Source organism: Crocodylus siamensis, chromosome 2, assembly GCF_052110815.1.
Source record: "Crocodylus siamensis isolate JL-2025a chromosome 2, ASM5211081v1, whole genome shotgun sequence".
Lineage (NCBI taxonomy): Eukaryota > Metazoa > Chordata > Crocodylia > Crocodylidae > Crocodylus > Crocodylus siamensis.
In genome coordinates this window covers 186,731,634-186,755,416 of record NC_143396.1, presented here as the reverse complement: position 1 = coordinate 186,755,416, position 23,783 = coordinate 186,731,634, and the positions used below count along the sequence as shown (strand labels likewise).

The 23,783-nt window shown below is 38.7% G+C and overlaps 1 protein-coding gene across 20 annotated transcripts in view; it reads right to left on the bottom strand.

Moving 5' to 3' along the window:
• Positions 1–23,783, bottom strand: part of SOX6 (SRY-box transcription factor 6) — a 536,736-nt gene that overhangs the window by 12,997 nt on the left and 499,956 nt on the right. For 18 of the 20 annotated variants that reach the window (XM_090032599.1, XM_090032598.1, XM_090032613.1 and 15 more), the window contains 2 exons: positions 14,393–14,626; positions 11,750–11,966 (listed from right to left, as the gene is read on the bottom strand). In XM_090032599.1, the coding sequence (XP_089888725.1) occupies positions 11,750–11,966; positions 14,393–14,626 (451 nt within the window). The remainder of the gene's footprint in view (positions 1–11,749; positions 11,967–14,392; positions 14,627–23,783) is intronic. The other 2 variants (XM_090032610.1, XM_090032611.1) reach the window with 1 other exon arrangement.

Below are 23,783 nucleotides of genomic sequence, written 5' to 3'. Positions count from 1 at the left end.
ACTGCCAGCTTCCCCGCACGGGTGGACCCCTAAATTACATCAAGTCATGGCAGGCGAGACCGGCGGAAGTGGGAACGGACAGCCGAGTACCCCCTTCTCTCCCGGGGCCGTCGCGGGGATACTGGGACTCACATCAGGTGACCCACCCCATCCCCTCACAGCCTATTTGAATGCACATTAGTGAAGGCACATGGGTTTTTTGCAGTGCTTCAATGCGCATTAAAATAGGCTAATATGCAGTAAGATGCGCATGTAGATTCACTTACAGAAACTTATTAAAAGAGTTGCAGAAAAGTGGGAGGAGGAAAGTGAGTGCTAAAGGCTCACTCTAGAGTGGCATGCTAATAACCTCTTCTCTGTAAAGGGGAATTAACTGACTTCTGTATTTATTGTTAATAGGGAAGATTTAATGATAAAAGTTATAATTTAAAGATGCTCCATAATTTAGGGGAGGTTGACAATTGGGAGATGGTCCCTTAGTTAAGTAGTTGATAGTGAGAGACAGGCATAGGATCTGCAGAGGTAGCTTACTACCCCAAAATAAAACGTATTGTGTAGTCCTCATTCACATATGCCTGTGTTTATTGAACCTGGTGATCACTACCACATAGTGCCCATATAGTCATAAAGGCACAGATCTGCCCTACTCACAAAGAAAGTATTTTCCTCTGACTCTCTACCTAGGGGGCCTGATTTGATAGATATACTAAGACCACCTCCACTACAGCAGGCCACACACAAAATAAGAACTGGAGGTGGATGAGGGCTTATTCCTTTTTCTCAAATATCACAGTGATTAAGCACTCAGGTGGAATGTGGGATGCCCAGGTCTGATTCTTTCCTCATCACAATGGGTTTTGACCAACATCTCCCACTATTCAGGTGAATATTCTCCCATGAAGCCACAAGCTATTTTGGGTAGGGTTCTTCCAGCCCCTCTGATTGAAGCTGTCCCACTTCTCATGGACTGACCATTTGGCTAGAAAGGGAGGGAAAAAATCACTTTGAGCCCAGTGATTGGAGGAGGGATCTGACCACTTCCATATCTGTGTAGCAGCCTCAACATTTAGAACTTTATATTTACTTGTGAAACTGGGGTGCCAAGGTCAGCAATTTAGATATATAAGGTACAGAAGCCATTACAGAGTTAAGTAGCAGATCAGCACTGATTTACAGAACGTCAATGACCCCTAAATGATAGACACAGAGACCTAAAGAGATAGATTTTACCTATAGTGTTTAAATCCATGATTGTACACTCTTGCTAAGTACAAGTGTTCAAAAAGGCTGAGGTGGAAGCGCTCTGTGTATCATATTTTACTCAAAGTGCTCTAGATTAGGTTGGGACCAAACAGAAGAGATATGCACTGTTCAGTGGCAGTGGCAGGGGATGAGGGCTTGGAGCCTGCCTGCACTGACTGAGGCCAGCAGCCTGGGGACCCCTGTGCCTGTGGCTATCAGCACAGAGCAGCTGAGTGAGCCAAGTTTCAGTGCACCTCCATGCAAGAGGGGAGAATGGGAGAGCCTACTAAATCACCTGGGATGTCAGCAGAACCTAAACTACCTTGACTTGTGATGGGATGTGGTACAGAAGTTGGATAAAGTGCTTTAGTCTGATACCACCTCCATCCAGGGTTAACTTAGAGTGGGATCTGCCATTTTTAAAGTGCTCTGTGCCATGAACATCTGTTTGGTAATGGTTTTAGAGTATTTTCTACACACTTAACATGTGATAAGTATAACTTCTATACAGGCCCTATCTCCTTACTTGGACTATCCATCGCCTCTGTTGCATGGGTAGATGGCGACTGCTGTAAGAAAAGTACGTGTTCTGCATAAGGCACTGAAAGGAACCTAAGTGAACTGCGACCTACTCTTGGATTCCAAAGACTTGCTATGCCATTCCTGCTGAGATGTTCATGACAAGATAAATTAAAGTTGCCAGCTTACATATTTTTGGTATTTCCCAACTTTGGGACTTTGGGACCTTAGGATCTTTTTTAATGTTTTTAGTAATTAGAATGATCAGAGCAGAACTGTGTTTTCATAATACTAGGCTCAAACACTGGAAAGACATATTCATAAAAAAAGAGATATCACTGTTCCCAATGCCAGCTCAGTTCTACAAGGTGCCAATTACCCTAGTCCCCCACCTAGCAAACACTTAAGCATATGCTTTACTTCAGATATGCTTCTAGTCCCACTGCTGTAAGCAATGCCACTCTTATACCTAAAGTGAAGTAAGTATTTAAGTACTTTTCTGGATCAGGGCCAAAATACTCAGGACCATGCAGGATTGCCAATTATGAAACAATTAAATGTACTTCTCAGGACTATCCCCTAGCTCACCTCCTAATGTTTCTGGGGCTTTGCAGAGTGGGGATGAAGAAGGAAGAGTTGTGGAAAACATTAGCAAAAGGCAAAGGAAAGTAAACTGTCTGGAAGGAAGACAGTCTTCAACATACTATGTCTGTGATCCTGAATGAGCATAAACCAATAACAACCAAGACATGTGGGCACAGAAAGAAGTTGATGGCTGAAGCCACTGGCAGATGTTTAAAAAGATGGCACAATGGGATCCGATATGCAATCCCCGTAATCATGCCTCCTGCCATGCCACATCTGCACGATAAGAGGCATGACTGTGGTATTAGGCACCAGATGCCATCATGACATATTGCCAGTACAGGGAGAGCCCAAAATCCCAGAATCAGAATCCTATGGCTGGGATAGGATAGGTCAGCTGACAGAGTTCCTAACCATGGGAGTGCATGGCATGCCCCTGCAGTTGGGAGCTCCTATCACTGACAGGGCTCTCAGCTGCGGAAGTGCATGGTACGCCCTCATGGCTGGGGGCTCTGAACACTGACAGAGCTAGGGCTGGTTCCACCATCAGCTGATCAGAGCTCTCAGCCACAGGGGCACATCATTCATCCCCATGGTGGGAGCCCAGTCAGCCGATCTGTACTCACAGTCGGGGGAGTTCATTGTGCTCCCCTCACCTGGGACCCTCAATTAGCTGACCAGTGCTCCCAGCCTCCAGAGCACACCCTCATTCAATTAAAGACATGATAGGAACCAGTGACACAGTTATTACACATAATTTGTGAAATAACTTCAAATCTTATTCCTGGCTTTATCATGCCATTAACTGAATGAACATGTGGCTAGGTCACTACTTAAAATGAGATTAATAAGTTAATCATATCTTAAGTGTAACATGTGTCAGGGGCCTGAGAGACATAAATGACTATATACATAAGAGAGTTTTATGAGTTGCACATTTCAGTATATTCCCAACCTCTTTTGCAAATGAATGTTAACTATATAGGGAATCCATCTATAATACGTACATAAATACATACTTACTTACATACATAGTACATATATACACACACACATACACTATCTATCTGCACCAATCTAATTAAGTGTAAAACTTCTTTCACACTCAGTTAAATTATTCTCTGTTAAGATTTAAGAGAGGAAGGCATTTGTGTGCCATAAATTCACGCTTTTGTAAGTAAGGTTTTCATTATTATGCTATTTATCAATTAGGCCAATAATTAAGGGCAGGAGAGGAAGAAGTACCATTCCTATGTTAGTCCTTACACAGAGACAGGAGACTATAATTCTATTAAATACCATGCCACAGAGCTACTAGGAACTCAATTGACACCAAGCTTAGGAACCAAAAGAGGTGGTAAAATCCTAATCATTTTATGTAAAGTAATATCACCATGGCTTTATGTTCAGAAAGTGCCTTGTTTCTCTGAATATTTACATACCCCAACACTTATATGTGAGAATGAAAGAAAAGAGGGGACAAAGTATTTTACTGAAAAGCTGAACAGAAGTGATGACAGGGTTTTTTAAATTTAAATTACAGCATATTTTTATATTCTGGACTAAGAGTTTTCATTTGCAATTGTAAAAATTTACTAGCAATTCACTTGAATTCCAAATATTTCACATTCCCCAAAAAGGATTACTTTCAGCTTCATTACAAGCTACTTCCATTGTGTTATCAATCTATTTTGGAACCCATATTGCCACTCAGTGAATATGTAGCTCCCAGAGAAATCAACGGGAACACAGAACTTGGACATTTGCCTTTAAAAAAAAATAAAATCCCTGCCTTCACAAAGATTCAGCCTTCAGTCTAAAGCCCATGGCCTCTAGTCAGAACAACAAAAAAGTAGTGTAGCTCAAATGAAAATGTTACTGATCCTGTTAGTACTGTAAGCTCCTTACTTGAAGCCTCTGCAGCTCTGAAACAACAGTTGTAGAAGTTTAGTGACAATTCACAATCCTGTTTGCAAACTGCCTGTACATAGACCAGATTTTTACTAATTTGTTTGCCATCTGAAAGCAGGAAATAAGAAATGCTTTGTGCAAATGATGTTCAGCCAATGGATTTGCTTGCAAATGAGTTGCTCTGAATCCTGCTTCAAAGCCTCACCATTAAAAATTCAATATTCCAGTTGTGGAACTGGATACTAAAACCACATGGTAATGTTTCTGTTTCCTGATTAGGTGACCTAAGCTTTGCAAACTACTTCTGCTACATGTCCCAGGATTCCCTCTCCACAATCATTCAAGAAAAGAAAAAAATTCACTGCAAAGATCGTTCACAAGAAACAAAGAGAATTAGATTTAGAACTCACCAACAAGTTCATGCATAATTATCACTCACTATTCACTCAACTCTAATGCTGACATTAAACTTTTTCCTCTAAGGTTCCTTTTAATGTCTTTAATAAACTGGCCAAAAAATAACCTTTCAAAGAATACTACAATATGTACTCAAAAAGCTTTTCTGAGAAAACAGCAAGATTAATGGGGTTTGACCTTCTAAAAATGAGTAGCTTAGAAACTGGTATTTTTATTATTTACCGTGTGTGCTGCAGTAATGCTTATAGGCCGTAGGCAGAATCAAGGCATTAGGGTTCTATGTGCTAGATCTGTTTTCAAGAAAATGCAAAAGTGATTAAATTGGTGCAACAATTACATCTGTGACTCTTGACTGCCTAATTCCAAGGAAACTACCTTTTGTTCATATGTGGCCAAATGGTAACTAAACCACAGAAAAGTGAGAACTGATAGTGAAAATAGTTCTTATTCCAAATGAAGCCATTGCTATGGACATGGCCATTGCTATGGACATGTGCAGAATATTCCATGATATTCTTTTCCTTTCAGTTTTTGAAAGTTAAGCGTATATTATTATATTGCTGAGAAACCACAGCAAAAGGAAAAGACAAGTTACGAATGGGTTACAGGATGCACTAATAAGAAGAATTATGTATGATGCACAGACTGGGATATACTGCTAACAGATTTAGAAATTAAGGCATATATTACAAGTTAGCAAATTTCTCTTGTGTATCCAGTAGGAGGAGTATATTTGCATAAGTATTACATCTCATTTACATTTTTTAAGGTACGAAAGAAGTATAGAGCAGAATCTGCAGTGGAGGTATTTTTACTTTAGGCATCATCTTTAATGCCTGCCAAGATGGAGCTTGAACCAAAGGAGTAAAACAGATATGCATAACTGATTTGTGTACCAGGAAAGTAGGTCACACCTTAGGGGCTTAGTGAATCCCCCTCTCAGGAATGCACTTTGCTATTCTTCCCTCAATAAAATGTAGAAAAATCACATGCATGGCTTGTATAGGCACTGGATGACTGCAATGGGCCAACTGAATACAGACCTGGAAATATAGATAGCAAATCAGGAATCGTAACTTGTCTCAAGGACTGTACTATGTGATAAACGGTATAAAACAATTCAGATCATTTCTAGATCTACTGAAGTCAAGCAGATTTTTACTACTGAATTCAATAGACTCACATGTTCACCCACCACACCATTCTATGGTTTCCAAATATTATAAAAAGCAAACAGATTTTAATTATTAAAGATGAACTGAACTAAGCCAAGAGTTAAAGGCTAAGGCCTTATTCCACAGAGCACTTAAACTTGTGTTTAATGTTAAGATCCTGATTAAGTCTCATTACTTGCAATGGAATGAAAGTGCATGCTTTAAGGGTGTGGAGAAAAGAAAACACAGAGCACTGACAAATGTGCAGCTTCCCGCTCTAACTCATGGTGCTTCACATAAAGTGCCAGGGGTTAGAGCAACCCTTCCGGCAGATGTTTGCCATTGAGTCAGGAAGGTGGGGAAGGGGAGGAGGGAGATCGAATCAGGGGAGATTGGAGCCAATCCAGGAGGAGCTGCCTGTCTGCAGCCTCTCTCTCCCTAGCCGTGCCACCCTCCCCCCCCCCCCCCCAGCTCCAGTGCTGTCTGCAGGATAGAAGAGGGAGGAGGAAGCTCTGGTTTTCCAAGCCTGTGCTGGAGGGGGCGGGGGGAGGGGGAGGTGGATTGGAGCTTCTTGCCTCATGTGGGTGGGGCTGGACTGCATCAGGCCAGCCCTGATCATATACAGGGACTGACAGAAGTTAATGGAGGCACTCCATTTTGGAGCACCTTTACCTGAACCCTCATTACATGAAGATTAATTTGTAATGTGATCAGGCACTTTTAAAGTGCTCTGCAGCTGTCCACTTCTGTCAGGGCATGGCTTTCAAGGGGCCAATTGTGTGACAAATGTCACTTCTGTCAGTGCCCTTAAACTATTTTAAAGGGTGAGAGGATGTTACCACTCCTGAACATGCAGCAGATGATTTGTTGTAACTGTTCTGTTGTCCACTCTGCTCCATAGTAAATGAAGATAAGCCTTAGTCATGTAACCGTTCTAATCAAGGATAAACTTCCCTGGTTTCATTTCTATTCACCATGAGTTATGAGTGGACAGACACAGCAATTATGGCGTATTCAGCTGAATTAGAGCAACTCCTCCATCCCTTTCCTTAAAATAGTATTTGTTTGTTTGTCTGCACCCCTGCATTACAGATATGTTGAAGTGCTTTGCTGAAGCAGGGTCTGAATGCCCATATTATACACTTTGACTAATCTTTTAAAACTAATTTCCCTTTTCTGAAATGCTCTCTCTCATTCACTGAAGTTCCAAGTACTATACCGTTCTGGGACAGTACCCCAAATCACATCATCCTGTGACATCTCAAGATACATGGATTGCCTATGTTGTTGAGAAGACTAGTTATATTGTTCTCTGGGAAATAACCAAAAATATAAATAGAAGTGGGGACAGAACTGGAAAAGAGTTGATTTCAATCTGTATGTAATCCCAATGTGTTGAAGTGTTGGAGTATCTTGTATATATTTTCAGTCTTACAGTTTTATATTTTTTTGAGTTGCAATTAAGCTTAAAAACCATTTAATAATACTATAGCTGCCCTATTAATTTTTACAGACCCAATTTTCAGGTCTACCTAAGCTCTGCTAAACACAGGATCTGGGGGTAAGAAGGCATACTGCCCTCATGGCTCCCAATTATGATTTTGTTTTCAGTGTCTTTAATTGTACTTAGCTACAATGGCAACCGCATGGTCTTTTCTGGCAGACACAGATTGCAAGGGCACCACAGTACTCCTGTCATGCCTCGGAGGCTATAAGGAGTGGCAGAGAAGGGTCAGTTACACCAGTCTTACACCACTAGAAGACTACCCTTTACCAGGGAAATCCTCATATGTCCAATTAAGACTTCTATCGCCCAATTACTCCACCAGTTTTACTTAAGGGCTGTACTGGGGCTCAGTATAATAGGACAAACACAGAAGAGCATAGGTAACATGAAAATTCTCATATCACCTGACCTTCTGGCACCAGTGGTATTAAAGTTATTAGGATTTTCCTGGAGAATGTTCCATTTTTCAACCTTGCAAAACTAACCAAACATTTAAATTGGCAAATTACCATTGTTTGCTGATCCCTTCAGAACTATTTTTCTGACAGCTCTTTAAGTGACTAAAACTAAATTGGTTGTGTTAGAGAAAGTGCTTATGCGCTACACACCCCTGAAACTTACATCCCTGTAAGGAATGAAATAACAGTAAAATTCACAAAAGCACCCATTGTGTACTTACTTTTAGCTCCAGCTATGGTAGTATAATATTACACCCTTATTCAAAACAGTAGTCTAGCAACATGCAGACTATGCATGTATACGGTAGTTATAAACACTGTAAAGGCTTCATTTAAAATTTCTTATAGTAGTAAGGCACAAGCAAATTAATGCTCATATACTTTGCAGACTATTGTATATAAAAATATACATTTCTCTGGACAATGCACTAGACTCTTAAAAGACTGAGAATTGAAATATTTCTGTAAGACAAAGCAACAAAGGAGAGATTATTTAACTAAAATGTTTGAATTTGTGGTTTATACATGATTCATTCTCTAGTTCACATTTTCTTATGTAAATGGAAAAAGAAAAATCAAAGATAAATTGTGATTTATTGGAAGCCCATTTAAAGCTTAACTTTTTGCAGAAAGTTTGGAAAGTTATCATTCAAAACCTCCCATAAAAGATTATCTCAGTCAGGACAGCTCAAATAGTATAAAAGACACGCTGGATTTCTACTGGATTTTTTTTTTAATTAACTGCCTACGTTTAAACCAACATATAGCACATCAGAAAGGTAGCTAGGCAGTTTTGACCCCTGGACAGCAGTGGTGCACAATATGAAATGTCATAGTGTTTCCATTGCCATGAATTAGGTAGGTCTTTCTACCCGTGCTTTAATACATCCTATATTTATCTTTGTATTCTATGACAATAATTTTGCCCTTATTATAACACTTTTATAAACAATTCAATTAACTTATTTTAAAACTGAAAAGACAGGAAAAGTTCTGACACAAGACCATATTTTAAAAAGAATCTGGCATTATTTGTTTTCTAGGATAAGCCTGAAAGATCTTTGTAGGTCTACAGCCACAATAAATACATATGGAGGCAGGGGGTCGGACTAGATGATCTACTCAGGTCCCTTCCGACCCTAGAAACTATGAGATGCTGGAAATCTTTACACTTGAGAGTACTCAATGCGAGTAACAGAATAGTCACTTCACAAACACATCAATGCCACTGAAAATACAACCCAGCACATGGGAAGTCCAAATACTTTACGCATTGAGAGCTGTCTTTGCTCAATCTAAACCAATAAAAAAAAATAATGGCAATCTCTCAAAAAAGGAACTAAGGTGATAAAAGAGTCATTTTCCCATTAAAAAAACAAAAACACCAAACCAACCAACCAAATAAGGTTTTTTTTAGTCTAAGGTCTTCTGCTTTAGATTTTTTTCTTTTTGAAATTCCATTTTGCTCTGCAATATTAACGTAAGTGTAACATAGCTTCAGAAGCTTTTTGATTCTAAAAACATTGGGGTCTGATTTCACTGCAGACTAAGCTATATAGCTCAACAGTTTAAACCCCAATTCTATAGTTCGGAAGAAGATTGCACAGAGTTTAATAAAAATGGTGGGAAAATGAGTTATATTTTAGTTTAACTCACTTAGATTGGATTAGTTGGAAATTTATAGTAGCATAGGTATTGCATTCAGCAAATATGTTAGTGTGAATGATAACTACGGTTATCAATAGACCGGCAGATCTAATAAGCTAGCTGGCTGTAGACCTAATTATTGCAGTATTAATTGCAAAGTTTTATTGTGGACAATAAGCTTATTATCTATATTTGAGAAGAATTATATTTTAGAAAACAAATCACACAATGGAGTTTTACTTTAGTTTTTCTCATCTGGTGTTGGTGTGAGTTTGTGTCTTGGTTTGTTGGCGCAGGAAAAAAAATCAGTGGAATTTTAGGGGACTGTGGGCTATACAAACTTCAAAGAAACTCTGCAAACACAAATTCAAAAGAAGCCAACTTACAAAGATATGGTCTCCTCAGATCCAAACCTTAAATATCAACTAAACAGTGACCTTGATCCCGTTTCATGTGCAACTAATCCATATAAGCTATCTTCATATTCTTCTTTTTTATCACTTCCATACCAAAGGCCTATCCCTATTTACACTAAGACCCTTCTATGCTTTGGCAGGGTAAAAGAATCTGGTCATATAGAAATTTGGTGTAAATTACATGGAAGTCCCATCAAAATAGATTTAATTTACACTCACTTTAAGGCCTGTTTATATTGCTAGAGGGGTGTGAAGTGGTCTGAAGTGTAAATGAGAATCAGAACCATGTATGTAAAAAATAATAAGAAAATGCTGCCTCTTGTGGTATTTTTGATATGTAACAAGGAATCACTGATGTTAGCTTGGATCAATGCTGTCATTCCATTTCCAAAAAGAACATAACTGTTCTTAAACCTGGCCTTCATATTGTACCAATTCCTTTGATCTATACAATGCTGTGGCTTAATTCTGCTTTGAATTAGCAACCAAATTTTTTATTGTCTTTTCTTTCATTGTCATGTGCTCATGTTCCTTTATCCATTTTAACCAGTATTGCTGCTGTTGGACCTTGCACATTTATTGCATGGGTATGACTGGATTGCTAATGTGCTTTGGAGGAGGTATACTAGAGTTTCACCCCTTTGATCTGAATATAATTCAATATATGATTCAGATAAAGTTCCTGTGTACAACTTCTGTGGCAGCCTATTAATACACAATTTCCCCCAGAGTGCAGAAGAGTTAAAAAGCAAACGTCAGACTCTAGACTAGAAGATTATAAAATATCATCATATTTCAGGGTATCAGAAACACTTCTGGATACTGATTGAAGAAAAAAAACCACATTGTTTCATCCTGTACCACAAAATAATTGACTGGAACAGGAGTTCTGCATCCCAAGCCAAAAATGAGGGCACATAACCAACGTCAAGGTCAATTATCTGGTAGTAAAGCACACAACAACAGGAGACTATTGTGATTAGAGAAATAAGCAGAACATTGTGAATTTGGAAGGGCTGGCAGTGCACATAGATTTTAGGTTCTTTTTAAACCACCAGAAACGTTGTGTGCGAGCACTTAGCCTTACAGATTAATTCAGAAGAAATGGAAAAGATAAATCAGCTGTGCTGCAATTGTTTCAGTAGGCTTTTTATCCTGCGCCTGGAGAACTTCCATAGGACTGCATCCTCTTCAAAAAGTCAGCAAGAAATGCTTAAAGAAATATTATTAACTAACACAAATAATTAAAAATGTAGGATCATTTAGTGCCATATATTTTGATCTGGAAACCTGCTTAAATGATACATTTACTGCTAACTGCTTCTCAAGACTCATTTCTTCAAAAAGGATTGTACATCACAAAACAACAAAACGCATGGAAAATCCCAGACCAGTGATGCTTAGTCTCCAGCCTAAGGAAGATATATGAATAATTCACTCAGGTGTTGGCACAATGTGAGCAATACTAGCCTTGTTCTCTCTTCCCTCCCCCATCCCCTCCTGCAAATCTTTTGCTTTCTTTACCCTTGTCCTTTCCAAATTGAAGCCTTCACCATGTTTTCCCATTGTTCTTGTCTTAAGCCAGGGATTGATTCTGGAAACCATCACTATTGATAGCAGGACTCACATAGGGCCTGATCCAACACCCACTGAGGCCAATAAAGAAAAAAACCTGTTGAGTCTATTCAGCTCTAGGATCAAACTTACGGTCAACTGAACTCTAATGTATGCGGTTAGTAGCCCTCTCCTCAGTAGCACACTTTTCAGTATTTTATTAATAAGATTTTGGACCTTAACTTGTAAACTCTTCTGGGAAGGAACTGTCTATTTGTTTCAAAATATCATACCCTGTTATAGTTCTGCCTTGAAAGAAATAGCAACAATAATGCTTACCCTACAGTAAAAAACTGCCTCATCTCCTGTCTTCGAGATCTCATCAGTTGCTTATATTCTCCAATACGCAGTTTCTTGCCATCAACAATGCAGGTACGTTTTGGTCGGGGTTTGTATTTATAGTTAGGATACTTCTCTAGATGGATTTTACTTAGCCGTGCCTGCTCTTCGTAGTAAGGTTGTTTCTCTTGATTAGACATGGACTTCCAGCGAGAGCCTATATTAAAAAAAAAATCAACAAATGTTCAAGCCAGGCAGGCTTCACTCTATTCACATACATTTCAAAGCATCCTTTCTTGCCACTCTACTTAACACATTGACCACCATTTACAGCAAGCATCTGTGACAAAGACATTCAAAATTCTGGATGCAATTCTTGACACACATCTTAAAGGAATTTGGCTTCCAGAAATGCCTGAGAACCCACCTTCTGAAAATCTAGTTTAGTAAGGGTGCCTCAAGTTGGGCACCCAAAATCTGAGGCACCTGAAATAATGAGTTACTTTTGCAAATCAGTAGTACTGTTCCTCCTTTATCCTTTGAAATAGTGACCTTTGGACTGTGAATAATTCTATGATCTATGTATTAACATGCCTGTTAATATATTCAAGATGGGTCTACAGCCATTCAAGTTGATCTCAGAAGCTTAGCTCACTGCCAGTGAATGTTTCTCTCAAGTTATATAAAAATCTACCCCATAAATTTCCAACAGTGGATGTTCTGCAACTTAGCAAGGAAAACTTATCAAAACCTTGCATAGTCTCAAAATTACAAATAATCCTTTGCTATCTGGGTGTCTTTAATTTAGTTACACTTGGCATATTATTGGCACCCTACCATATTTTAAATCCTATTATACTTATTATCTCCAAGCCAGATGTAATAAATGTATTGAACTACATTTAGAAAGTTATATTTAAAAAAATGGAAAGCACATTTGTAATTATATACACCACTTTAGGTATTGTAAACTTTCATTGAAAGCTGCACCAAAAAAACTAGTAAAAATTTAATTCAGTTTATACAGGAAGAGGAAAAAGTATTCAGATCCCTTGTATTGTTTATAAAGAACTATCTAAACACTTGAAGAGAGACAGAGGGTTTTTTTGGGTGGGGGGTAAAGAAATGCAGAAAGTAGCTTTTTGGTGACTTTCAAATGGATAAAACGATTACAGCTGTGGTAAACGTGGGTGGAAGCTATTCTTTTACCAAGATTTTTCATACATCAACAAATGGAAAAGTTGTATAAATATTATCCGTAGCTAGCAGTACTGTGTGTCAGTTCTAATATTTCAGCCTCTTTTCTCATTGTCCTGGAAAAGTTGCACAGACATTATGTGGATATAGACTTATTCGTGGCAGAGCAGATCCTGACAGGTTAATTCCATGGTTAACAAACACATGACTGCTGGCACTTCTGAAATATTTATGTTGAAAGTTTACATTTTAATGAATACAGTTACTATACTCCTAATAGTTTTTTCACAGAATGCACACAAATAATATAGATTCCCTACAGCTGCCAACATTGAAACAGTACAGGTTTTATACAAAACTGAAAGGCTATTCATATAACTTACTTAAAATGGTAGACAAATATGAGAACTACTAAGTATGATTCTGGAAGTTTTAGGACAGAGTAACATTCATTTCTAGAATGTATTTTCATCTCTGATAAAAATAACAAATGCATATTTGAGAAACTGCTTTCTTAAGAATACCTTGCAGCTCTGAAGTTTACAAAAAATGTTTACAGATTAAACTTGTTTCTTACTACTACATATTACGAGTTACATTTAAAGTCCATCTGTCACTTCAAAGATGCAGAGAACCTATAGTTCTTAAAATTTCATTCTCACCTATGTTTCTAATTCTCCAGAGAGGTCTCAGAGACTAAAAATGTCTACAAAATGCATCAAATTTATTGCACAGAGTTAAAACATGTATGGTATACCAGATATATTCAAAATTAAATATTATTTGTGATTTTTTAAAATTAAGCAATACTTTAACCTTGTAATGTTTCCTTTCAGCGTTTCTAACATGACTATATCTGTGTACAACATCACCTTATATTACAGGAGATATATTCTCAATAATATTATTAAGTGCTCTGAAACTTGCTAACTGCTTCTACTGTCTAGCTACTGTATTGTCTGGCATGCATTTTGAACTTGTGTGTTTATTAATTTAGAAATATTTCCCAAAATATTGATGTTGCCATACGAAATACAGTTTTCATTTGCATGGATTTTACACTCTTGAGCTCAAGTGATTTCTGCTCTGATCTTGCAATGGGACAGTATTCCAAGATCCACTGTAGCAATACATTGGGAAAAAAAGGAGCGGGGGGTTGTTGAACACCGCTAAGTCTTTAGAACATGAGGACCCACCATCTGTCATTTGCATATATCCAATCTACATTACTATAAGTAAAAACCTCCCAAACATAAGACTATGCCCTGACAAGCATAACTGGGATAGTCTTACAATACTAACCTCTATCGCCATAAATTCGCCTTTCATCTCCAAAACCAACTAACTTCTACCAACCACTGCTATTACATTTGAGATTTCTAAGCCACTGCTGATTTTGACTCAGTTGTAAAACTAATTACAGTATACTTAGTGTCTTGTACTTACCTAGGATTTTGCTAATGTTGGAGTTATGCATGTCAGGAAAAGCTTGGAGAATTTTTCTGCGTTCATCCTTCGCCCAAACCATGAAAGCATTCATTGGTCGTTTGATATGCGGTTCGCTACTGGCTCGGCCCCGTGAATCTCTGTAGACTCGCGCTTCAGCCACAGTGGCACCTCCTGTTGGCCAACAATAATACTGCTGTAGTTTAGCTGCAGAGCCATTCATTGCTTTACTTCCTGTAATATCAGGGCAGGAAGAAACAAGATGGATGCAAAACATTATTATTCGGATTATGAAACAGGTTCCTATGCCTTTTCCTTTTTAGGTTCCTGTTCTCCCTCTTTCTCCTTTCCTGCTTCCAGATCTATAAGGGGAATAAAGGAGATTTAACGATTCCCATGTTACCATTCAAGCCCATAATACTTGCATGAACCAACAAACTGTTTGTACTGATGAAGGTACAAAGACTAGTGTAGTAGCTGGAGGTTTGTAATTGTAACAACTCTTTATTAATACAGTACTTACAGCTATTTACAGTTTGAGGTAACAGTTTTGTTCTTGCCCCTGCAAGGGTCTTGCAGCTGATCATCCCTGTTCCCTGGCCCTGAAGTTCCAGATGACCTCACCCAGAGTCTTATGGGATGACACACTTCCTGGATACGTTTGTGTATCCAGGAGGACTTACTCTGTCACAACTAGCATCAATTTCAGTTCTGCATTTTAACACAAAATGCAAGGTCACAAAAGTTACGTAAGACAACCAAAAATGATAGAGAACAGACCCCACATGTATGGCACAACATCTCTGCTGCTTGTGGAGTGGAACACTTGCCAAACATTTCATAAAATATTCAGCATATCTTTAGTCTGCTGAGGAAGGTTCAGCATCTCACAGGTTTACACCAGATATCTGTACTACAGCTGTCAGGTCTCAACAAGACTATGTACTAATACTAGTTCTTTAGATTAGCACAACTAGCACTCCAGGTTGTCTATTCCTACAGTGCCTTACTGATTTCTCATCGGAAGAATGTTTTTGTAGAAGTGGAACAAAATCTTGAAGCAGCTTCTACAACTCCTATGAACTGTGCTCAGGTCAGATTGGGGGCGGTGGGGAAGAGGCTGTGCAGTGCATGTGCAGTGAGCTCTCTGAGCTCACCATATGTCAGCAAAACTCCCACCAGAGCTCTTGCAGATGCCATGAGCTCTGAGCTCACCAACTGACTGGCAAGAGCTCTGCCTGGAGCCCCTGATTTCATGAGGCTCTGGGATTTAGGGAGTGGGTCCTGCTCCCCTTCTTTTCCCTGCTGCCAAATTCAGTGGCAAGTGGTAGGGCAAAGAAAGGGAAGACAAATGATGATAGCACTCACCCCCTCAGAGAACTCACAGCACACATGCCATACTTCTAAAAGGAGTGTGGCTGCACCCACCTTGTTGCAATCCTGGATGCTCCCATGCATGGGGTCCACCCTGGGGGAACATGGAAGGAGAGCCTGGGGAGCTGTTGTGAGCAGGAAGACATTCAAGAATACTTTTGTGCAAACTGAAGCCCAGAGCAACTGCCCCTCCTGACCCTCGATATCTGTGCTTGTGATCTTTATGTCCTACTTTTATCTACCTCCAATTTATTTATGCAGACCTTTAAGCCAAATTGGACTTGACTACATACCTTAGAGTTCACACAAATGAACATAAGGTGGTAGAGCTGATTGATATAACAGAGATCTCTGAGACTGACAAACTAGTGCCTTTGCCCTAAAGCTTCTAAAATCATAACTATAAAGCACATTTTTAGGCTTGAATGGAGAGGGAGAAAGGGTGGCATAGTGGGGGAGGGACACAATTGATTTTAGACCCCTGACACACTACAGTCATACTATCAAGAAACATGGTAAAATAAAAATGCTGCCTATATCAGTGGCATTACTGGGGGGTGAGGAGGCAATAGGGGCAATGGCCTCAGGTGCCATCTAGTGCTTCTGCTTTGCCCCAGGTGTTGGCCCCAGTTTCTGGCCTTGACCACCCCCCAGGGGTATTTGTGATTGGGAGCCTGCTTATTGAGGTGATGCTTGCTTTGACTAGGAGACAGAGGGAGACTTCTAGACTCAGTCAGTTAAGTCTGATATTACATCCAACCAGGTTTATCTCAAACCAGTTTCAGCCATTTTGAGAGTGGTTTATGTGCACTGAACTTGTGTTCTGTTACAGGTTTAACCCAGTTTTGGATCACTTAAACTGGTTTATATGTAACTGCCGTCCCTCGTCTGTGAGTGTGGGATGGTGTGCAAGTAAGAAGTGTATGTGGGTTAGTTGAGTTGCTGCATATGTGAGGGCAGTTGTGAGAGAACTGTGTGATCTGTGTGGTGCATTTTTGACTGCTGTTTTATTGTAAGATGACTGGTGTGCTGATCAGTTAAGCGCTACTCTGAGGAGAGGGTATTACAGCACCCCTCTGAGGAGGGAGTATTATGTAGTATGTGGGAGCTTGACAGGACCTTGGCCCAAGTGACCCCATCATATCTGTTATGGTAAAATATTACCCACCCCTTTGATACTCAAGGTGCTCAGTACCCTGAGGGGAACTGCACCAAAAGCTTCACTGAGCTGACAGTTTCTGTGGAGCCACCATGTTGTCAGAGATCCTACTTTGCTCTCTTTTTGTTGTTCCTCTGGTTATCCCTCACATATTTGTATATATTGTTGTCTGCAATTGTCCATATATAGTTCATTATCCTACTGTTTGCCTTATCTGTTTAACAATATAGTCCATTTGCTTTGAAACTTACCATTGAGTCTGTGGCTCTTATATGTAATTTTCAGACACTTGGTGGGGTTGGGCAGTAGACCAATACCTAGTGGAAAGCTCTGCAAGTCTCCAACACCACACTTATTTGGGCTTCAGCTTCGAAGACTAACAACCCTCACTACTACCACCATTTGATCCCAAATTCTAATTAGTGGAGATAATTATATTGTGCAAGAAATCTGCAGCTCTTCACCAGGCACCCAGCCACATTCCTACATTACCAGCCTATATGTATAAACTTGACAATAATTTAGCACAATGCTATACTTATTTTCAAAAAACTATTATAGCTAGCCACATGCTAATATTTAATATCATCCCCAAAATACAGTGTAAGCTCTTCAGCTTTTGCAAAGTATCATAGCTCTACTGACTTAAATGACTGGCTTATAAGGTTTTAATTATGTTGAATCCTAACTTTTCTCATTTACTGTGAAAACACTGTACTTCAGCTATACTTTCTTATTCTATGCAGGCAATTCATTTACATGAAAAAAGTCTTAGAACAGAGGATGCATAACTAATATGCTACCTTTTTGCCACTCTGCCCACAGTACATTAATTTCATTTAAAATGCACTGACCATACAGAATAAATTGATTTCACTTTATATGGTGTTGACAGCCATGTTTATTGTGCAGTGAAATGTAGTGTAGTTTCGAGCTGACAATATCCATCAACATAGGGCAATATGCTGACTGCTGGGCCAGATGAAGACATACATTACCCTGAGAGCAAAACACTCATTCAGAAATGACAGTGTCTTCTCTTGAGGATCACTATGGTAATTTATGATGCCTCCAATACCATTACTTTACAAGTGACACCGATTTGGCAATTTATGTACTTACATGTGTGCACATAAAAGACGACAGGTTTGTGGCAAATGTAAAATTCAAAAAACAAAAAAAATTAATATTATTCAAAGTTAACTACTGTGCCACAGGTATGCAACCATTTACAGATGGTTACTACTGCCATGTGCTCTCTTTCTCTCTCTCTTGCAATAGGGAATAGCATTTTTTTCTGAGTGCAGATCTGCATATAGAACCAATTCAAGCTGATTACAGTCTATGGAGCCTTTTCAAAGGTTTCAATGAGCTTTGGATCTGAACTTTCATATACATCATTATCTTAAATACAATACATTTATTTGAAAATGATAAGACTTTTAACTAGGGTTTTCTACATTACAGTGCTTCCAAATGTATGATTACTATATCCTTAAAAATGGCAAAATTTGTAACGAATATATTTCACAGCACATTATTCAAGCATTTAAGGTGTTGGCAAATAAAAAAACTGGAATTTTTTTTTCTATATAAAATTGTAAAACTATTCAACAAATTATTTAACAAGCTCTATTATTGGGAAGAAAAGAGGGGGAGGATAGCCCAATCCAGCTGTTTAATATTATTATTTTGCACTTTTTATCTTCTGAAATATGTTTCTTCATTGCAGCTAGTGAGTTTATCTCCAGGTCTTTCTACTAAGATTTTGGTTTAGTCCTTCAGCTGTAATGTCAGGCAAATAGAGCTTTGGCTGATATCAGGACTATAAATTAGATCTATTTGGAGAGATTAGAATCTGGAGTAGGAAGATTAAAAACCCCCCGAATAACATCAATTTATTTTACTTTAATATTTTTGATAGAAAACAATCCTTAATTGGAGTAATAAATTACATTGCAAGAAGACCACAAAGTCTTGAGTTGCATCTGCTCTGAGCAAGTCTACACTTGAGGGATTTGAGAAGGCAGCCAAAAAATAGTTGAGCTTCTCAGTGCTCAGTCTCTGAGAGAATATTTGCTACTTGGCCCACGGGCTGTCACAAAAGAATGTGTGCAAAATGAGTTTCTGCAAATAATTAAAAATCACACCACCCGTCCTACCTGTCTCCCAACTCCGAGAGTATGTTCAACACAGAACGTGCTTGTTTTCAACAGACAGTGCAATAGAAAGCAAATGTCATAATAGCTGTTTAGCTTTGAACGAAGGTCCTCATGATATAAAACACAGAGATGTACACTTTTGAAATCCACAGGAATAAAACTTTGCACTGCAAGTCAGTGCTAGGACACTTCAACCTGTCAACCAACTATCAAAGAATGATTTTGCCCATTTTTTAAAATGAATTTTTTGTATTTTCCCAAGCAGGAAGCAACCGTGACCACCTGAAACTTGAGATCCTGCTCCTGCCTTTGTTTCAAGGTAATTTGCATCATCACATATCCTCACAGGAGGTGAGAGGCTCCATACCAGCTATGAACTGACTGCCCAGTTTTTCATCTATTGACTCCTCTGTGAAATCCTATGAAATATGAACTTTCATTAACTTTTACAATCTTTTCTCCAATGCATGATGAAGGGGGTTTGTGCCCGAAAGCTTGAAATTAAAGACATTTTTTCCAAAAATCTTGTCGGTCTAGTAAAAGATATCAGCTCTACTACGAGTCCTGATTGCCTTTGCACATGTATACATTTTCAATAAGTTTTTTTCAAGCCATGTTCCTGTTTTGTGCTGATTTTTACAATAGTGATTGGTCCAGAAAGGAGGCTGTTATGAAAGGCAGGTATGGATTTTAGTTCTAGCTCATAACAAAAAATTCCTCAGCTTTTTAATCAAATCCCCTTCTAAAAAAATACGAAAAAAATACACTTGCAACTAGGAGAGAAGCTAAAACAATTGTTTCTCTGTGATGACTAATAGGCCATTTGCTAGTTTCTGTTCCTAATACAGTTACAGAAGGGGAGTTTGACTTCCAGAATAAGGAGTTTGGTTGGAATTCAAAATTATTGCAAACGCAGTAAGCTTTGGCTGCCCTAATGGCTTAGTTGGCAGGAAAATCTACTCCTCAACCCAGGAGAGGCTGGGGCTATACTAAAAGTGACACTTCCAGCTTCTGAGGGTGTGGGGCTGCTTTCCTTTCCAACTCTTCAGGCTCTGCTGAGACATGGATGCAATGATACAAAACAAAAAGCAGACTGAAGGAGAGTGATTACTTTAAACCTACAGTGTACAACTCCTTGGGGGGGAGGAGGGATCTGGGTTCAGGACTAGTCTATAGACTACATACAGTCAGAGAACAGCACAAAATGAAGGATAGCCAGAAAACCCAAATGGCCAAGATCCAGCTAAGCACTTAAACCTGCACTCAATTTTGAGCACATGAAAAATCTCCAAGTAATTTTTAAAAATCTCTTTCAACTGGAAGATGCTAAATGCTTTCCAACAGGGCTCATAGGGGACAAGGCAGGCACTCAGGATATACAAAGACTGAGAAAGAATTTTATCTGTCTCTGAACAGGAGAGTGGAGAAAAGATTTCTCATGCAAGGAAGATGTTATGATACAGATGTATTTGTATCTTCTCTGTATCTATGACTGTGCCTTTTCTTTTAAATGGTAAATGTTTAAGGTAGGGACCATCTTCTAGGCTCTGGCTGAAATACTTGCTCCATTGAAATTGTATCACAGAACTTCCACTGCCTTTAAAAGGACTAGAATTGTACCCTATATTTCTACAGTGCCAACTACAATGGGATCTCAAGCTTTAAGGTCCAACCAGAGGGTAGACAATAAGAATAGAGAGTGAGAAGAAACAAAAAGGATAAGAGAACAGAAGAAAAAGAAGATAAAAGAAAAGACAAGATGACATTTTCATCAATCTATTTTTCTCATTCACCGTAATCCTTCATTTCCTGGCTGCCAATCCACATCAAACATTGTAAATTTCTTTCAGCCCTTCCCTCAGTGTGCTGTTCCCTTGATACTCTCTTCTAAAAGGGCATCTTGTAGGAATATGCCCAAGACCCAAAATACACTAGTCTTTATAGACTTCCAGGATATTCTTTGAGAAGACACCCTTAGTCATCTACTATAGAAATAAAGGAAATCACTGCTGAGATCTTGGCATAAAGATGGGTGCAGCTTTCAGCAGTGGCAGAAAGCTATTACATGATGGCTGTTTGTAAGGATGAGTTGTTGGGCCTCGTCTATTCCTACTAAACACATGGGCACATCATTAAAAACTCCACCCTGTCATGAACCTAGAAACTAAATAGCACTATTAGTGTTAGTTATAACAGAACAGTCAAACACTGGATGATCCTGGAAACTGGAATTACTGATTTACTGTACAAAATGGATTCTTCTAGAATATGGACATGGCAGAAAAGCAAGGTAGAGTGTGGGGCAGAAATCCTGATTTTGCAATTTGCTGGTCTATACTTTTTCTGTAGACTGCTGTCTCCATTACAACTGCTCTGATTCTTTTTACAACCAGTAAAAACTTATAACATCTGCATCTGGGTGACCTGCCAGCAGACTGGTACAGGGAAAGACCTAGGGTAACATTCATCTTCCTCAATTAGCCTTTTACATCTTTATTCTCCTTCTCTCCCCATCCACCTTCAGATGACTCTGATATACTTTATTACCAGCAGGCAAGGTTGAATAAATGGGCACTCCAAGAGCTATTGTCAATACAGAAGTGTCTCCCTCTGTAACACTGACAACAAATTAAAGAAATCACTAGCTCCAGGGCTAAGAGGTCTGTGATCTGTCTGAGGCACAAGTATCCTGCATGGCAGTGCCTGGTCATTCATTGGGCTACCTCACTCCAAATGCTAAACTAATATTATTCAGATGGCTTTCCAACATTTCTTACAAACTGCACTGAGAAAAGTATCTGATTTATGAAATTTACTGTAATAGTTACAGGGACTCTAAGATATTTTACCTGCAGAGGTGCTGAAACGTGCTAAGTAAACACTAATAATTGAAAATATATGCTGGTACAGGTTAAACTTGCTACATTCATTCCATACTCAGTTATATTCAGAGAGTGTTACTGCAGATAAGGCTTCTATTTTTCCTATTAGAGACTCCATTCTCTTCAAACATCAACAAGAAGAACCAAAAGGGAATTCCCTAAGGTCAGTTCTGAGGAAACATAAACCTCTAATTCAATAACTCTGCTACTGCACTGAAAAAGGCCTTATTATTGCAACATCCATATGGAGTCAATTGGACATTAATGACTAATCAATCCCTCCCCTTTCTATTCTACTTATAGTGTCACAAACCATGTTTAGATTAGCCCATTTCCTGCTTAGGATCGCTCAAGATGTCTTTTGTTCTTTCAGGGCTGGCCTGATGGAGGCAGCTTAAACAAACACACGACCCAAGTGGCGCAGGAGTTATAAACTGCCATATGTGAATGAACAAAGGGGCCATACTAAAGCCTTTTGTGGTATTTGTTAATGTTTTTCATCTGAGCTTAAAAAGACCTAATGACTTTGCGGTGAGCTGATGCATGTGGCTCGTGGCTTTGCAAAATGAAGGAAATTCTAGCCAGTTATATATCAGTTATGTATTTTCCAGAGTCCCTTGTTTTCAGTTTTGGTAGCAGCGAGTTTACTTTTTTAAATTATATTTACTTTACAGAGGCAAATAGAATTCTTTATCTTGATTAAAACACAGCATCAGTGCACTAAAACACCTATCAATTGTGTAGGATTTTTTTCCCTCCATTAAAAAGTCAGGGACTAAAACTAAATGTGTAATATCATTTTTTGTATTTAAAGTCAAATTGTGTCCTCTCACCAGTATTCAGTGCTGATTTTTTACTTGGATCTTACTGAACTCTGAAGCAATATTTTTCAATAAGTTATTACCCCCACACTCAACAGCAAGCCATAGCTAACTCCACAAGACTGTAATGAAACAAACCCCCTAAATGCAGCTACATTCTTGATGCACAAGCAGGTTAGATTTCTTGACCACATTTATAGTAAAACTAACCCTTATTTAAAAAGTGGCAAAGTATACAACAGAAAATGAAGTAGCCATGTATTAAAGAATAAAGGAATGGGTTAAATTAATGTTCAGGGTCTCACTTAATCCCACAATACTAAAGAGATCCTCTTTGTGCAGTAACACAAATGGAATGAGAAATTAGTCTGTGGAGACCTGTGAAACATCTCAGTACAAAGGATACAGAAGCAGCCTTGCCTTTTATTTTGGGAAGTTAACGAACTATAACAGTAACTTTTTACTCGCATGCACTCACAAATACTTTACGAGCAAGCCTGGCAAGCCCTTCTTAAGGTAGGTATTACTGATGGATAAAGAGAGGCACACATGATTTGAGGTTTATGTCACTTGCCCAGTGCCAGCAGATAGAGCACCATGGTCAGAACTCCAAGTCACCAGATCTATCTACTTTCTAGATTTATCTACCTTTCTCCACCCACTGATACAATTGTTTTCATTTCATATTTGTTTTTCAATTGACGAAGTAATAACTCTCAAAGGTGAGATGTATGGATAAAAAAAGTATTTTATAATCCAGAATATATTATTATTGTTATTGTTGCTGCTGCTGCTGTTATCAATGTCCCAAGGACTTTACAATAACTTCTTTAGAACACTTACTGATAATGTTTTAATAATGATTAGCCATCATTATTAAAACTTTAATTAGATGCAAACCAAATCAATATGTGATACTGAAACATGTTATGTGATGTCACTATGGTTCTTTAAGAAACAATATATCATCAGGAAACTGTTACCAGCACAATT